The sequence below is a fragment of the Carettochelys insculpta genome, chromosome 2 (assembly GCF_033958435.1).
Source record: "Carettochelys insculpta isolate YL-2023 chromosome 2, ASM3395843v1, whole genome shotgun sequence".
In the NCBI taxonomy this organism is placed as follows: Eukaryota; Metazoa; Chordata; order Testudines; family Carettochelyidae; genus Carettochelys; species Carettochelys insculpta.
This window is the reverse complement of record NC_134138.1, coordinates 150,634,051-150,650,216: the sequence shown is the minus strand read 5'-3', so window position 1 is coordinate 150,650,216 and position 16,166 is coordinate 150,634,051. Positions and strand designations below refer to the sequence as shown.

The following is a 16,166-nucleotide window of genomic DNA, read 5'->3' as shown; positions in this document are numbered from 1 at the left end:
CTCTGACCAAAATAATCTTAAAGTAATATCCCACTCCATCCCTCCTTTCACCTAATTACAATTACTCATAGGAGAGCATACAAAAAATGGGAGCCTCTCATAGGAATAATCTCTTCCTTTAAGTGTTTCTCTCCTGTTTTGTCAGTAGTTTTATTTTCAGAGACCTCAAGCAGCAGCAAAGAAAGGTCAAGAGGCAGAAATGTCAGTGTTGATGTAATCCCTAAGGACAGTTACTCCCTTCACAGATACGGCTAGTATGAGATACCAAATGAAGAGTACTTGTTTTGCCTTCTATGGCCGTGTCTACACTAGCCAAAAACTTCGAAATGACCATGCAAATGGCTATTTCGAAGTTTACTAATGAAGCACTGAAATACATATTCAGCACCTCATTAGCATGTGGGCCGCTGCGGCACTTCGAAATTGACTCGGATAGCCGCCACGCGGCTCATCCAGACGGGGCTCCTTTTTGAAAGGACCCCGCCTACTTTGAAGTCCCCTTATTCCCATCTGCTCATATTCATAATGGAAAACAAAGTTGCAGAAAAATAGAGCAATAAGAACACAAGCAAGTTCTCCTGAGATCCCAACTGGTAAAATGGGGAAGTTCTAAGCAGTCCTGCCAAGAGACCATTTTCAATGGTATTTGAGAGCACCTCTCTATACTGCACATAAACAAGTCGCTAAGCAATGGATGAATCAAAATTAACCCTTGTGCCAGCCCTAGATAGGCTGATGTGAAAGGACATAATGATCAGATCCAGTGCCACACCCCTTCCTACTAGTATGGTAGTTTTGTGGCTATGGAGCAGCCCCTTCACCAGTTTTAGGTGGGAGTAGTAGATTTCATTTCCTATATCGTTTATCAGTTCACCGCATTATCATCACTCTGTTGGTGCAGTGGATGTACAGCAGCATTCAGGATCAGGTCAAAGGGCAGACATTTTGTTACACATTTTACTATCTAACAGAGTAACAGTATGTTATAAGTCCGGTGGAACAGAGTGATTGAAAGTCAATATACCTCTGCAGAGCCGGGGGTATTCTAATGCAATGAACAGTTTTCTTCAGTGTAAAGATATTTTTGGTGCTGGGGCTCAGGTCCTAAAGTGGATGCCTAAATTAGATTGGCATAGACACACCTAAAAGAGGAATCTGAGCACCGAAATACTGAACTAAGTATCCACAGAACACCTATTTGTATATTGTGATCCCCAACTTCCATGAACAATTTAAAAGGTCTTAAAGGAGAAATAATGTAAGGGCAGCATTGTACTAACAGAGCAGTGAGATGATCAGGACTTTCATCCCATCAGACTAAGTTATCTCCAATAAAGTGCATGCTGCAGAAATTGGTAAAAAATTCAGGGAAGGATGCCATCACAACCACATATCCTTTTATTTAAAATTTAAATATATTTTCATAATCTGGTGGTAAAATTATTAATCAATTTATTGCAAACAGTTAGAGACCAGAAAACTGGATATTTTGATCACACAAGAGGGAAAGGTGGAGGCACAAACAATATGTTAGCCTGAATTCAAAATTTCCTTGCCTATTTTGCATTTTAACATATTTATTGTTTCGTGTCTTTATTGAGTTCTTAAGGGAAAAATGAATAGTATGGTTTCTTGTCTTTGGCTGCTACGTCTAGATTGCTGAGAACTATCAGCAAAAGATACACAAGTTGCGCAACGCATTTTCTTATCTTTTGCGGATGGTTCTGTCAGCAGAGGCTTTTCTGACATTTGGCCCATCCACACGGGGCCAAATGTTGGAAAAAACCTTCTCTGAAGACATCCCCTCTTTCTCATGCAACAAGGTGTAATGGGATGTTGACAGATTGCTCCCGACTGGTAGATCTCTTCCAAGAAATCAGCAGTCTGGACATGCACTGTCAACAAAACTTCTGAAGTCTAGACACAGCCTGAATAGCATTTATTTATATCTTGTTACATTGTGCTCAGTTTTTTTGTAATCAGACTGCAGTGTTTGCTCTGACATCGCAATGCAGTTGTCACCAGTGACATTTTTTTACTCATTTTCCATGGCACTATCAGCGTACATTTTGTGGGTATTGCAGCTTTTATTCAATTGGATATTAGGTTCTCACAAGTGATTTTTCATATTGGACTATTTTAAATGTTGTGTGCTGGGATTTCTTAGGGAATAGGGTTACTTGATAATAAATATAACACACATGAAATTCTGCAATTTAAACCTGACTACTTTTTCCAGGTAGTTTTCTGAAAACGTGAGCTTTTCTCCCCCCTTTCAGAGTTGCACTTATAGCTGTAATACCTTTGTTCTTATCCATGTGGGCTTCTGAGTGTTTAAAAAGTTCTGAGTAGGAGTCCATACCTTCCAGCTTCCTGCAGCCAAGTTCTGCAATGCCCCTGCTGCTCCTTCTAGTGTGTCTGGATTTGAGCACTCAGAGAGAAGTGTGAGGTAGGGTTTGACTATTGAAGGGTGCCACAGCATCTGGATTCCTTTTGGTGGTTCTGCACAGTCTGGGAGAGGTCCTACTCCATCCCACTGTTGGAAAGGAGAAATGAAATGTCACCAAGCAGGCCAATATCAAAGAGAACAAAAAAATGTATTTCTGTGTAAGCCCATGGCCAAAAAAGCCACCTTCACTTTTAACATACTTGTTTGCTGTGTCTACACAACCCCCATCCTTTCAGAAAGGGCACGTTAATGAGGGAGTTCGAAGGATGCTAATGAGCTGCTGCCATGAATATGAAGTGCCTCATTAGCATAACGGCAGCCGCAGCGATTCGAAAGTGCTGCTTTCGAATTGCGCCCCGCCCCTGTAGCTGGGGGCCTTCTGAATCAACCCCCAGGACTTCAAAAGCTCCTTCTTCCCATTTGAGGAGTAAAGGGACTTCAAAGATGCCCAGGCACTTCGAAGCACCGTCAGATTAGCTGCGGCTACATGCAAGCCAGCACTTTGAAGTTTAACACTTCAAAGTGGCCGCGGGGGAGAATTAGTTTAATGAAGTGCTGAATATTCATTAATAATCTCCCGACACCCTTTACCCCATGCTCTCTGCGAAGTACAGAGCTAGTGAAGACACAGCCTTATGCACAAAAATGCTGTTTAGGTAATACTATTTTTAAACACAGTACTTATATATTTATCTCACAGTGGATTATACAGATAGAGGTATACAAAAAAGAGAATCGCAACAACACTTTTGAACACTTTCTCAAACATTTCTAATACATTTCTGTAGCATACGTGGCACACACAGAACGTGTGATGATTTGTTTAAGCCGAAACAAAGACAAACTATCTACAAGCCAGCAGCAAGCAGAAACCATCCCTGCTTCATTACCACTGTTCTGCAGGATAGAACTTGTCAGTCTGCTCTGATCCCAGCCATCCAATGAAGCAGAAGAGGTTGGAGTGGACTCTGACCCAATACTTTGTTAGAGAGAACATGTTCCCCACCTGGGAGGAAGAAGGAGAGATGAAGAGCAGCAGCTCTAGATCTCTCAAACTCACAGGGGGCACAGTTTGCATGTCCCCATCACTCCAAGCCCTAGCTAGCGGGTGAGCATTGATCCAAAGCCTCAGTTGGCGTGAACCAACATGGATTTACTGACTTCAGTGGAACTTTTCCAATTTAATTAATTGACTGTTACATTTTGCAAATAGCAAATAAATAACCACAAATGCAAAGTTAGCTGGTCTTTCAATAATGCACATAAAGACTTCTGTGGGATCAACTGCTAGGCTATCTAACTCATAGGATTTGACAAAAAAGACAGTACATAATCAATGGAAAAGCAGTCTCTACTGGAGGCACTATCAAATGCCCAGAAACAGTAGCAAAACTCAACTTAGAAAAAAGGTTGATGCTAAACCTGGCTAAATGCAGCCACTATGAAACGGAGCATGATGTGCTTGTGAAATCATCTTGTTAAAATTCTACTTTCAAAATGAAGAAAAGATTGGTTGACTTCTCTGCTGGTGAGAGAATTCAATCCCCCCTCTTCAGATACAGTATTCAGCCCTTCCAGGAACTGCTTATGAAGACTCATAAAAATTCTTGTTAATAACTACTTTTATGAAGGGCCCAATTCTGTCCTCACACCAGTTTTTACACTGGTATTAGTATATTTTCTTTAATGGAGTTACTCCTGATTTACATTGGTACAAATATAATCCAAAATCAGGTCAAGGTCTTCACCTGTTCCCACCTTATCGCATTTTAATGTCCACACCTTGAGCACTGTGCTGTCCAATTTATACAGCGGGTCTTTATTATATTTCTCAAGAATAAAATATAACAAAAAAATACATTACCTGTGGTGTTGACACAGATTTTGTACTTATATTATTGTTGGTGATGTGATTTTTTTTTAACTGAAATGGCTATACCTGTGCTACTCCTAGTGTAGACCCAGTTATACCACCACAGAGATGGTAGTAGCAGTATTATTTATTCCCATAATGTTATACACATGTATAGGCATGTTTTTATCAGTTTAACTATGTCCCCACTAGGAAGCTTGTGTCTCTTTAACTGGTACAGTTGTCCATGGACAAGCTATTCCTTAAGCGTATGTCTACACAGCAGCCTTGGGGTGTTTGGGGTGTCCAGGGAAGGGTAGCACCTCCGGTGTGGGGACTTGTCGTGTGTCTTCAGGGCAGTTTGTGCACCTTTGGTTCCCAGCTCTCACCTGTGGCTCCAAGAAGCAGTAGCATGCAACGGCCACACCCCAATAAACCAGTTCGACAGGTGGGCTAAACCAGGTGAGGGTAGCCGGCAGGTCTGAAACCTGCGGTGAGATAGGGAATTGCCTATGCCAGCATGCAAAGTCAGCCCTGGCGGACTGGGCAGATGAGATCAACAGCAAGATTCAATGACCAGGAAGGCGGTTCTGCAATGCTTTATGGAGAGCGAAGGTCATGACAAGAAACCAAAGACAGCATGGCCATCCACTGCAGTCAAAGAAGTCCCAGCCGTGATGACTTTTTGTACCACTGGAACCAGGCTTCTGAGGTCGAGAGAGTGGAACTGCCCCTGTACACCGGCTTTTCCTCTTTAAACATTCTCCCGCACAGGTTCTTTGCACATTCTCATCACTTCTGCCTACCTCAAAGTCCTACGGCGATGGTGGAGGGGCGAAGCGACAGGTGGAAGTGACCATTGGGAGTCGTAGCTCCAAACCTGCACATAGGCGGCCAGAGGACTTTGGTCGCTCACCTCTGACCCCGGGACAACAGAGGAGTTTGGCAGCATCCCAGGTGAATGAGCAGGCCTTTTTAGGAACAGCACTGCTTACCCTCAAAATGAGGGAGGGGTCTAGAAAAGGCATCCCAAAAATGGCTTGTCCCAACCAAAATGGCCAGCATGGTGCAGCTGGCAGTTTTACCCTCACAGCGGTCAAAAAACAAAGAAAGATGATATTTGCAGCATGGAACGTTCGCACCCTCTTGGACAGCGAGAATGCTATGAGGCTTGAGAGAAGAACAGCCCTCGTAGCAAGAGAACTGGCACGTTATACCATTGACATAGCTGCCCTGAGCAAGACCAGACTGGCAGAGGAAGGATCCATCTGTGAACCAAAAGGAGGTTACACCTTCTTCTGGAAAGGCAGGCCAGAAAATGAAGACAGAATCCACAGAGTGGGACTTGCTATCAAGACATCACTTCTGCACCAGCTTCCTGACCTACCAATGTGCATCAGTGAGCACCTGATCAAGCTCTGCTTTCCCCTCAACACCTCTTGCCACATTACAGTCACGAGTGCTTACGCCCCCACAGTGACTAGCAGTGACAAAGCAAAAGAAAGTTTCTGTGAGGACCTTGACCAGCTCCTAGTGACAAGCTTTTCCTGTAGGGTGACTTCAACACCAGGGTTGGCAAGGACCGTAGGACCTGGAAAGGGGTGCAGGGGCATCATGGTGTTGGTAACATGAATGCCAATGGACACCTTCTGCTGAGCCTGTATGCAGAAAACGACCTGATGATTACCAACACTCTGTTCAGGCAAGCCAATAAATACAAAACCACATGGATGCACCCGAGATCAAAACAGTGGCACCTGATTGACTATGTCATCAGTTGCAGGTGAGACATTCAAGATGTTAAGATCACCAGGGCCATGCGGGGAGCTGAGTGCTGGACTGATCATAGACTCGTCAGATCAGTCCTTATGCTGCACATCACACCACTGCACTGCAAGAAACTCAAGGTTGTCAGACCTTCCTTCAACATTGGGAAGCTGCAACATACAGGTCATCATGAGAAATTCCCAGCCTGCCTTGGTGAAGTGCTGACGTCCCTTGGACCTTTGACTGGAGACCCAACACAAAAGTGGGACCAGTTCAAAACCCTGGTGACAGAGTCAGCCAAGTCAACATTAGGACTGAAAAAGAGAGCTCACCAAGACTGGTTTGATGAAAATGACGAAGTCATCATGAAGATCTTGGAGGAAAAACAGAACACATTTCTGCTATGGCAAAATGATCAGTCCTCAATCTCCAAACGTGATCATTCCAAACACCTTCAGAGCCAGGCGCAAACGGCACTTTGCAAAATGCACATTTGATGGCAGGACAGAGTTACGAACCCGGAAGTCCTGGACAGAGCAGGAACCACGAGCATTGAAGCCATGATTCTGAAAGCCCAGCTTTACTGGACAGGGCACGTCATACGAATGGAGGAGTCAAGAATCCCCAAGCAACTCCTCTACAGTGAATTCTCCCAGGGCAAAAGGAATCAAGGTAGGCCTCGTAAGAGGTATAAAGACTGTGTGAAGGCCAACATTGCTCATGTTGGTTTAAAACCAGATCAACTAGAGCAGCATGCAAAAGACTGAACAGACTGGCACGCTCTTGTACGACACACATATGACAACTTTGAAGAGCAGTGAGCATATGCCTCATTGATGCTCGTGAGAGGAAGAAAGTAACAGCAGCAGCCACACCAACAGAGCCAGAATAATCCCCTTGCTCCCACTGTGAATGCCCATGCCATTCAAAGCTTGGACTCCTCAGCCACATGCGCGTCCACAACCAATGAGCCTGTGCAAGCTCAAGAAATGATGGATTACGTACACACAGCAGCCTTATTCAGAAATAAACTAGCTTGGAATAGCTTATTTTGAAATAATGTCGATACACACAAAACTGCATTTCAAAATAGCACTTAGCTATTTCAACATACAGCCTCTACACGTAGGCTATATCTGCACTATGAGATAACTTTGAATTTATTAATAACAATTTGTAACACTGGATTTTATAAATTTGAATTTGACTCCTCGCCACGTGCTCCTCATAAAGTTGACTTATTGCTGCCACACTCAATTGGCAAACATCAACTGTTGCAGCAGTGCATAGTGGGAACCTATCCCACAGTTCCCTCATCCCCAAAGTATTCTGGGTATGTCCGCTGGTATTTGACATCATCTTCCCAAATTTCATTGCCTTCATTCCCTTCCTATGGTAAGCAAACGTCCATTTTTCCAGTTGGAAGGAAGGAAAAGTAGGGTATCAACAAAGAGGTCAAAGTTAACAGAAATCTCTTTCTTCTGTAACTGAATTATCAAGGATTTCCTAAAATCAGCAAGTGTGTGCCTTCTCAACTGGCCATCCACAGGCTATCCCCCCTTCCTTGATTGCATCTGATACCTGAAAATAACACAGGGACAATGAAAACCACAAAGAAAAAGCTGATAGTAAAGAATTGGAGAAAAGAGAGTTGCTGAGGAAAGGGTTTTTGGGTTCCCAGTTGAGTGCAGTTCTCAACTGGCCCTCCACCCACTCTTCCCTGTGTGAAGGGGAGCAAAGTTAGAAGAAAAAGGATAGAAAAGACTAGGAAAAAAGATTTTTGTCTTTCTTCTTCACTACGGTAAACCCTCAAGTTATGTGGGGCTTGCACTCTTGCAACCCCCGTGTAACTTGAATTTTTGTGCAAGTCAAGGGGAGCTGGGAACCAGGCTAAAGTCTGGTTCCTGGCTCCTCTGGGCTTGCAGGAGCTGGTAAACTGACCAGCCCACAAGGGCTGGTCAGTTTCCTGGCTCCCAAAGGGGCAGGGAGCTGGGACCCAGGGGGCAGGTTCTAGTCTCCCTGTAGCTTGCAGGACCTGGGAAACAGACCATCTCACAGCTGTTCAGTTTCCTGGTCCCATCAGCACAGGGCAGCCAGGAACCAGGCTGCCACTTGGTTCCCAGCTCCCTGCCGCTTGCGGGAACTGGGAAGCTGTGGGTCTCCCTGCCCTCCCCTTTCCCTCCCCTCCCCACCCTGTCGGGGATGCCGTGTCTGGCTCTGCTCAAGCCATGGGGTTGTGAGTCTCTCTGCCCCCTCCACGGCACTGCCCCCCCCACAGAAATGCAAGATATGCGCATGTTGAATGCGCGTATCTCAGGGGATTACTGTACACAGAAATTGCCAACACGGGATGGGCGCAATGCCCTAAAAATCTTAGCTGCTGGGGGAGACTTCCTCCCTGGTGGCACCTAACCCCTGAAAATCTTAGCTGCCAGGGAGGACGACCCCCCAGCAGCAGCTAGCCCCCTGGGTTCTTGTTGGAGTGGTGGGGGGAGGTTCAGTGGGGGACCAGTTGAAGTAGTCCCCCTGTGCAGCAGAAAAGCCCTGAAAATCTTAGCCACCATGGGAGACTTCCCCCGCTCCCCAACCTCAAGCTGCAAGCCCCTGAAAATCTTTCCTGCCCTTGAAGCCCTAACCACATGCAAGCCAGGACACAGTGCTGCCTGGCAGCATGGTCATAACAGAATGGCAGGTACATCCTTTTATTGGGTTAGGGGATACCCATGTGACATGGCTGAGCGCGGGAAAGACCCCGACTGTGTGGCATGTGTGGGGCATTCTTGCGTAAAAGCCCAAGAAACTTCTCAGTGGATGGACGGCAGGATAATTATTTTGAAATAACTGTTGTTATTCATACAGGCCTACAGGCTAGTCAAATGACGATTCCTCCTTGTTTCTTACGGTTATGAGAGAAGGGTGTTAATTTCTTAACAAAAAGCAAATAAATAGATTCCTGATTCTTTACCCCACCCTCTGCTAGCACAAGGAACACACGTTATCATCTGATAAGAAGGGAAATGTGTGTATTTCAATATCATGAGAACTTCACTGAAGGAGAGGTGGGTAAATGAACATTTTTATGTTCCTGATTTATGGTTGGTGGGCATATGAGTTACAACAATTCTTTGGGAAAAAATTTTAAGCTCACCTGTAACATACTACTAAAACCACAGTAGGCCAAATTCTTACGACTTGTCTACATGGTCAGATAAGGGGCTGTACAGAGAGTGTGAGTTCTAAAACACACTGAAGGGGCTTCTGGTTAATGAATCTGTTTAGCTCTTGCTGATGTGCTTTCACATGGTGCAGTTTGAAACAGTACTACACTAAAATGTATTAGGGAAAATTTACTCATCAGCTGGGTCTCCACAGGTCAGTTAAAGTGCAACACATTAGTGCACCTTTGGAATCACACCATCAAAGAGCACATTACTCCAGCATGTAGAAAACCTATTAACTGCATTCTGGCCCATCTGAGTAATATTAAGGGGACAGAAAGTTGAGTAAGCCCAGCTGAGAATTCCTAGAGCACTGAGTTCAGCATCTGCACTCTCCGCCCCCTCAACACACATGCAACCCATCCTCCCTCACGCATATTCGTGGCACCAGTCCAGGGATAAGTCTACACTGCAGAGTGATTCCAGAATGGTTTATCCCAGAGGTGTTATTCCAAAATAAGCTATTCTGAATAACATGCCCACACTACAGGGAAGCTCTAAAATAAGCAAAACTTATTCCAAAATAGTGTGCCCACACGTAATAGAGCCTATCCTAAATACTATGAACACTCACCAGCAGTTTTATTTTGGAATAAGTTATTCTTATGTTACACAGCCCTTATTCAAAAATACCTATTTCCGAATAAGCGCTATTCCTCATGGAATTATGTTCACCAAATTCAACAGAAACCATTCACTATTTCGAAATTATTTTGAAATGGCAGTTGCATTGTGTAGACGTTCACAAAGTTATTTTGGAATAGCGTCCATTATTCCAAAATAGTTTTGCTGGGTAGCCATGCCCCATGAGGAAAATCAAGCTGGTAAGGGATTCTGGAGCTAGGGGTCATAGCTCACATCTGCCCTGAAAAACAGGAAGGCTAATTGGCTCCTTCACAGTCTCTGTCTTGTTCTCTTGCACAATCAAATCTATGTTCTTTGGAGTGGAAGCTCAGTGCAGTAGAGAATTTGGGACAGTCTGTACACTAGTAACACCATTCTCATCTATGGCATGCATGCCAATAAGACACATGTGCATGTTTGTGCATACAGCATATAAACATCATAAAATCAAACCATTATCAAATGTGACTGCTCTTGTCTCAGTGCAATGGGAGCCAAGTGCGGATGGAATCATCTTCTAAAGTGAGTTGTAATTCGTAACAGTGCTTCAAGCAGCACCCATGGCCATGCCCTATACAAAACATGAGAATTAAATCATGTGTCTGGGGTAAGGAGTTTATATTAACTTTCCCGAGCCATGTCTACACGTGCCCCAAACTTCGAAATGGCCACGCAAATGGCCATTTCGAAGTTTACTAATGAAGCACTGAAATGCATATTCAGCACTTCATAAGCGTGCGGGTGGCCGCGGCACTTCAAAATTGACGCACTTCGCCGCCGCGCGTCTCCTCCAGACGGGCTCCTTTTCGAAAGGACCCTGCCTACTTCGAAGTCCCCTTATTCCCATGAGCTGATGGGAATAAGGGGACTTCGAAGTAGGCAGGGTCCTTTCGAAAAGGAGCCCCGTGTGGACGAGACGCGCGGCGCTGAGGCGTGTCAATTTCGAAGTGCCGCAGCCGCCCGCACGCTAATGAAGCGCTGAATATGCATTTCAGCGCTTCATTAGTAAACTTCGAAATGGCCATTTGCGTGGCCATTTTGAAGTTTGGGGCACTTGTAGATGTAGCCCTGGTGGGTTTTCTCTCTGCATTCTTATTTTCTTAAGGCACTACTTTAAAACTGGGATACAAGATTTATTCAGAAGACAATTTTTCAGCTACTCTGAAAAGTGATCAATGCAGCTCTAAAATGCCTTATATTACACCCCCTCTTAATAGCTAGTGAGAGAACAAGGAGGAAATGAAGAGAGCAACTGATGTAAGTAAAGATTTTCTTTGATCACAACTAGAATTGTAGTTCAAAGTGTTCTATATTATTTGAGGGTTTGTGTAGCATTGCAGTATCTTAATATTGACGAAAATGAGCTATTTCAAAGCTAAATCTGACTGACCTTTATCTACATCATTTATTCAAACTTTTGTTAAGTCAATTAAAACCCCCTCATTTGTCCCAAATAAAAATGCATTTTCACAAGCAATAATATTGCAATACATTTTCTCTAACAGCTGCTGCAGCAAGGCTGACTGTGGCGAGGCTGAAATTGCTTTGTAGTTAGTACTGTTCAATATTAATGAATTAAAGTTATGAGCTGAAAGACTCTTTACAAGGAATTTTAGAACAGTTACTCTATTGCTGTAATCCATCAAAAGTCATCACCAAATTCTAGCTGAAATAGCTAGAGGTAGAAGGAATCCCTGAAAAAGGCGAAGGCTGTACACAGTCCCACAATAACTTAGCTTAATGTTAAGGAAAAGAAAGCCATAAACAAAAGCTCCTTCCAGTCCTCCTTTCCTCGGCTGTCATTTCCAGAGATACTATGGTCAAAATTGACAGAAATTTGTAGATATGAATCTCCTATTTCCTGAAACTACCCAGAGATAAAAGGGTTCAAACCAAGGAGGACAGACAGAAAAAAATTAAAAAGTTGAATGTGACTGTCTTTCAAAATAATGGGTTTCCAAGAAGTACAGTACATTGCTAAGTAGTTTAAAATGTTTTCATATTACCCAAAGAGTTTCTTTAAGGTCTTAGAACGAGGACTGAAAGTCTCAGAAAAATGGACAGCCACCCAAAATTTGCCAGTTTAACAAAAGAGTTCACAATGAGCTTATGGAGTTTCAAGACAATGGTGGGTGAATCAGGACTTAAAACCAGGCACTCACAAAACCATATGGTTTAGTAAATGACACATGAAGTGATCTGAGACTGTGAGATTTGAGTTTATATTTCAGTCCAGGTTTCTCTTCTGTCTTACTGCCTTCCTTTCCGACATTGATTGGATAACTTATTTGAAGTGAATTTAGTGGGCTCACTGAACATCCTAGTTAAAAGGAAAAAAAACAATACTAAAAATGTAATCACCTTGGCAGATTCAGTACAGAGGCCAAGGACTGATATTAAGTGGGAACTAACTACTGTCCATCTGGAGCAGATCTCCTCAGGTTAGAGATACAGGACATTCACTGAACGATGTGAGGAAGGGTGCTCCAGAGGAGCCGACTGCCTCTCCAGGCACTTGGGCAAGATGGGATTGGGGTGCTTGATGGGGGCAGTTCCATGCTTGTGGAAGAGATGGGTCTGAGAGCAGCCAGCCCTTAGTGCTGCCTAGAGTGTGCAGTGTGGCATCCCAGTAGTGATTTAAAGGTCCTGGACCTCTGGCTACCACCAGAGCTCCAGGCCCCTTTGAAGCACTTGATCCCTGGGCAACTTCCCCCTTTGCACCCCATTGGCAGACCTGACTGATATTGTGTGTGCTATCCTCGTTCTGTGTATAATGAGAGGACTTCTGTCTTTGGTGTTATCATTCTGCGGACTTTCAGGACCACTGCATTCAAACTATTTAAAGAAAAGTATCTTTAACTATTCTTTCAAGGACCAATATGGTTTTGGGCATTTGAAAGAACCCACTTGAAAGATCTGGGAAAGGGATTCATATTTGTAACTCTTATACTTTTATGCTCATTTTGGTTTGGTAAGTCAGGAGGATATTATACAAGAGCTGAAAACAGGAAATAACCACACATCCAGTGATTAGATAAATTAGACAGAAGAATACCCAAGCCTGTTAGTAATTAAGATTTTAAAAGGGCATAATGAAAAAATTAAGGGAACAAGGAAGTCTGCTCTGATCCCAGGAAAGGCAGGGCTCTTTTTAAATACGATGTACTGGACAAACAGTAGTAACCTCTCGAACTTAACTCAGTGTTGAGACCAATTTGCTCTCTGACTTTCAAGACATTACAGCTAAAGTGATTATTATTAAGTCTGATTAAATCTAATTTCATATATTAGTTGTTTAATATTTTAAATGTTTTCTAACCTTTGTTTCTTACCATATTTAGCTACGGACAGTTTTCTCCCTTCCCAACCTTTTTATATTTAGAATAATAAAAAGTGTCTGTATACTGTCTTCTGAGCACCCGGCCAATTATTAAAAATGACAAACAAAATACACTGTCCAATCAACTCACCCCCTCTACCGAAGAGCAGCTTATTTTCAAACAGAAATTAATTCAGCAGCGTCTATAGCTTGTTATACAGGAGGTCAGATAGATAATCATGATGGTACCTTCTGGCATGATAATCTATGAATCAAAAGCTAACACCTTTGCTCTTTAGCCATATCTGAGGCTACGTCTAAACTATGAGATAAAATTGATTTCTTAACACTGGGTTTATCCATTTGATTCTGAGCATCTTCACCTTCCCACATGCTCCCCAAAAGTGACTTACTACTGCCATACACAAGTAGCTTAAATTGAGTGCTGCTGCAGTGTACTGTGGGAACCTATTCCACAGTTCCTTGAGCCTCACTGCATTCTGGCTCCACACATAGACATGGGTATATGACGCCATCTTTCCACATTTCATTTCTTCTTTCCCCTGCCATGTTAAGTATGTTTAAGCAGACACAGGTACTACACTGAAGCAGAGTGCCTAGGCTTTTTTTTGGGCTTGGATATTGATTTACACTTCCTGGGAAAGAGGACTAAGTAAACAGGGGTGGTACGCTGAAACTCAAATGAATCATAAGTAATGGCCCACTGCTACCAACAGACGGTACACTTTTGACAGCTACGAAAATCGTGACCACCCATGGAGGCCCTTTCAGGAACTTGCATCTGGATTTAGGCCTCTTACCAAAAAGGACCCTTATGTCCAAGTAGACACAGCTGCGACACTAAAACTTGAATGATTCATTAGGCTAAAAGACCCCAGACTTCAGCCAGGTTTGCACCTCGAAAAGAAGCCCCCAAGGACAAGAATATCCCCCTCTGCAAGCCTTACTTTGACAAATGTGGTAATTGTATAGCTAATACATTGCCTTCCTTGAAACATGTATGGCTCGGGGTGGCTAAAAGACCCCCTGGCTACAGCCAGCCCCCAAAAATCATGACTGCCGAGGGAGACATCTCCTGGGCGGCTAAAAGACCCCCAGCCACAGCTAGTCCCCAAAAATTGTGACCCTCACCACACAAAAGCTGCCCGGCACCTTGTGCAGCACATCCTTTTACCGGTTCAGGGTCAAGTCACATGATGAGGCTGGGCATGGGAATGTTTCAGACTGTGTGGCACCTCCAGGGGGAGGGAAGGGAGGGTGTGTGGGGGTCAGGACAATATGTAAATGGCTGAAAAGAAGTTTCTCATATTACCAGACAAGCATGACCCCCACCCACAGCCTAGCTGACACATGGTATGAGGGACCAGCACCAGACAGCACAGAAAAAAAGGCAGCTAGCAGTGGTATACACAGAACCACAGACCCCACAGCTGCGCTCCTAACAAAGAAAAAGAAAGAAGATTTTTCAGTCTCTCATGACCCTAAAGCCATGGACTTGCAGGTGCCAAACTATAATGGTCTTCCTGTTGCCCAATTGCTCTGCTATTGAGCACAGTGGAGACATAAGAGGCCAGAGTGGACAACTGTGGTGCATTGTGGGGCACAAACGGGACATCTGTGGAGGCTAACGAATTTGATTTAAAGACATGCCGCATCCTCACTGCCCTTCCTTCAGAATTTTAAATTCGAATTGAATGCTACACCTGTCGGGTTATTAAAATTTCAGGATTTCGATATCATGTCGATTTTAGTGGTCCATAAATTGAGCTCATGGAATTTACAGTGAGGACAGGGAATTGGAAAAATCAGGCAAAATGACTTAAAATCAACTGTATCTTGTAGTGCAGATGAGCCTGAGTTTCATTATTCTTCATAAGTAAGTGAAACAAGTGGGCCCTGCACCATCCCCTGAAAGCAATAAATTAGCACTACATCAAACACTTCTGTAGTTCTGCTTGATTGATAAGAGTTTTCTTGGCTAGCTGCTCAGAGGGTCTTGGACTCCATGGCTACGGTTACACTAGTGAGTTTTGCCAACAAAACCTCAGTTTTGTCGACAAAACTCATGGAACATCCACACAGAAAATGCATTTTGTTAAGAGAGTTTGTTAACAAAACTCAGCATTTTTGCTGGGGGAGTTCTGGCTCTCAGATTCTGTCAATGAAAAAAGCCCTATGGATGTTCTGGGAAGGCCTTCTCTTGCCTGACAAGTGATCCAGAACAATGGGCAGCCCTGTCTGCTGTGCTTCTGGGTGCCTGTTTTGCTGAGAAAGCAGCCAGTCAGTCCAGCCGCTTTGTTGACAGAGCGGAGCACTCTTCCAATTGGGTTTGGTGTGCGGCTGCACTCTGTAGACCGAAGTTTCGTCGGGAAAACTATTCCAACAGTGACTACTGTTGTGTAATCGTAGCCCATGAGTTCAAGGGATATCTCCTTTAAGTTAAACAAGAATTCTACCCATTGTCGCTTTTTCTTCCATCTCTGAAAGGCTTGCTGAGATTAGGATGTTCACTACTAACCAACACCAAGCACAGTGCCCTATCACAGCTAACGAGAGACACAGACACGTATTAATACCCTTCGTAACATCTTTAAGGTTATGTATACTTTCATCTTAATCTTTCATATTGAGCTCAGATTAATGACTAAACCCAATAGTAGTCTGTATGTATTTATCCATCTATATACTTGGGACTCACCATTGCACTGTCTGACTGCTGTCAGTGACACTACACATTGACCAAAACACATGAATGGACTTGGTCCCTTTTGATAAGTTGGGCTGCAGATAAATCATCACACAGTGAACCCAACGGTGCTGGTCTCTAACTCATTCCACAAGTGCTCAAAATATTTTTCCCCCTTTTGACAAACCCCATCCACTCTATCTTAGGAATGCTGTTTAAATATGATTTTA

General features: G+C 43.7%; 1 protein-coding gene across 1 annotated transcript in view; it reads right to left on the bottom strand.

Annotated features, from left to right (window-relative positions):
• Window positions 1-16,166, bottom strand: part of CTNND2 (catenin delta 2) — a 747,444-nt gene that overhangs the window by 140,478 nt on the left and 590,800 nt on the right. The window contains exon 13 of the mRNA XM_074985959.1: window positions 2,363-2,536. Coding sequence (XP_074842060.1) covers window positions 2,363-2,536 — 174 coding nt within the window. The remainder of the gene's footprint in view (window positions 1-2,362; window positions 2,537-16,166) is intronic.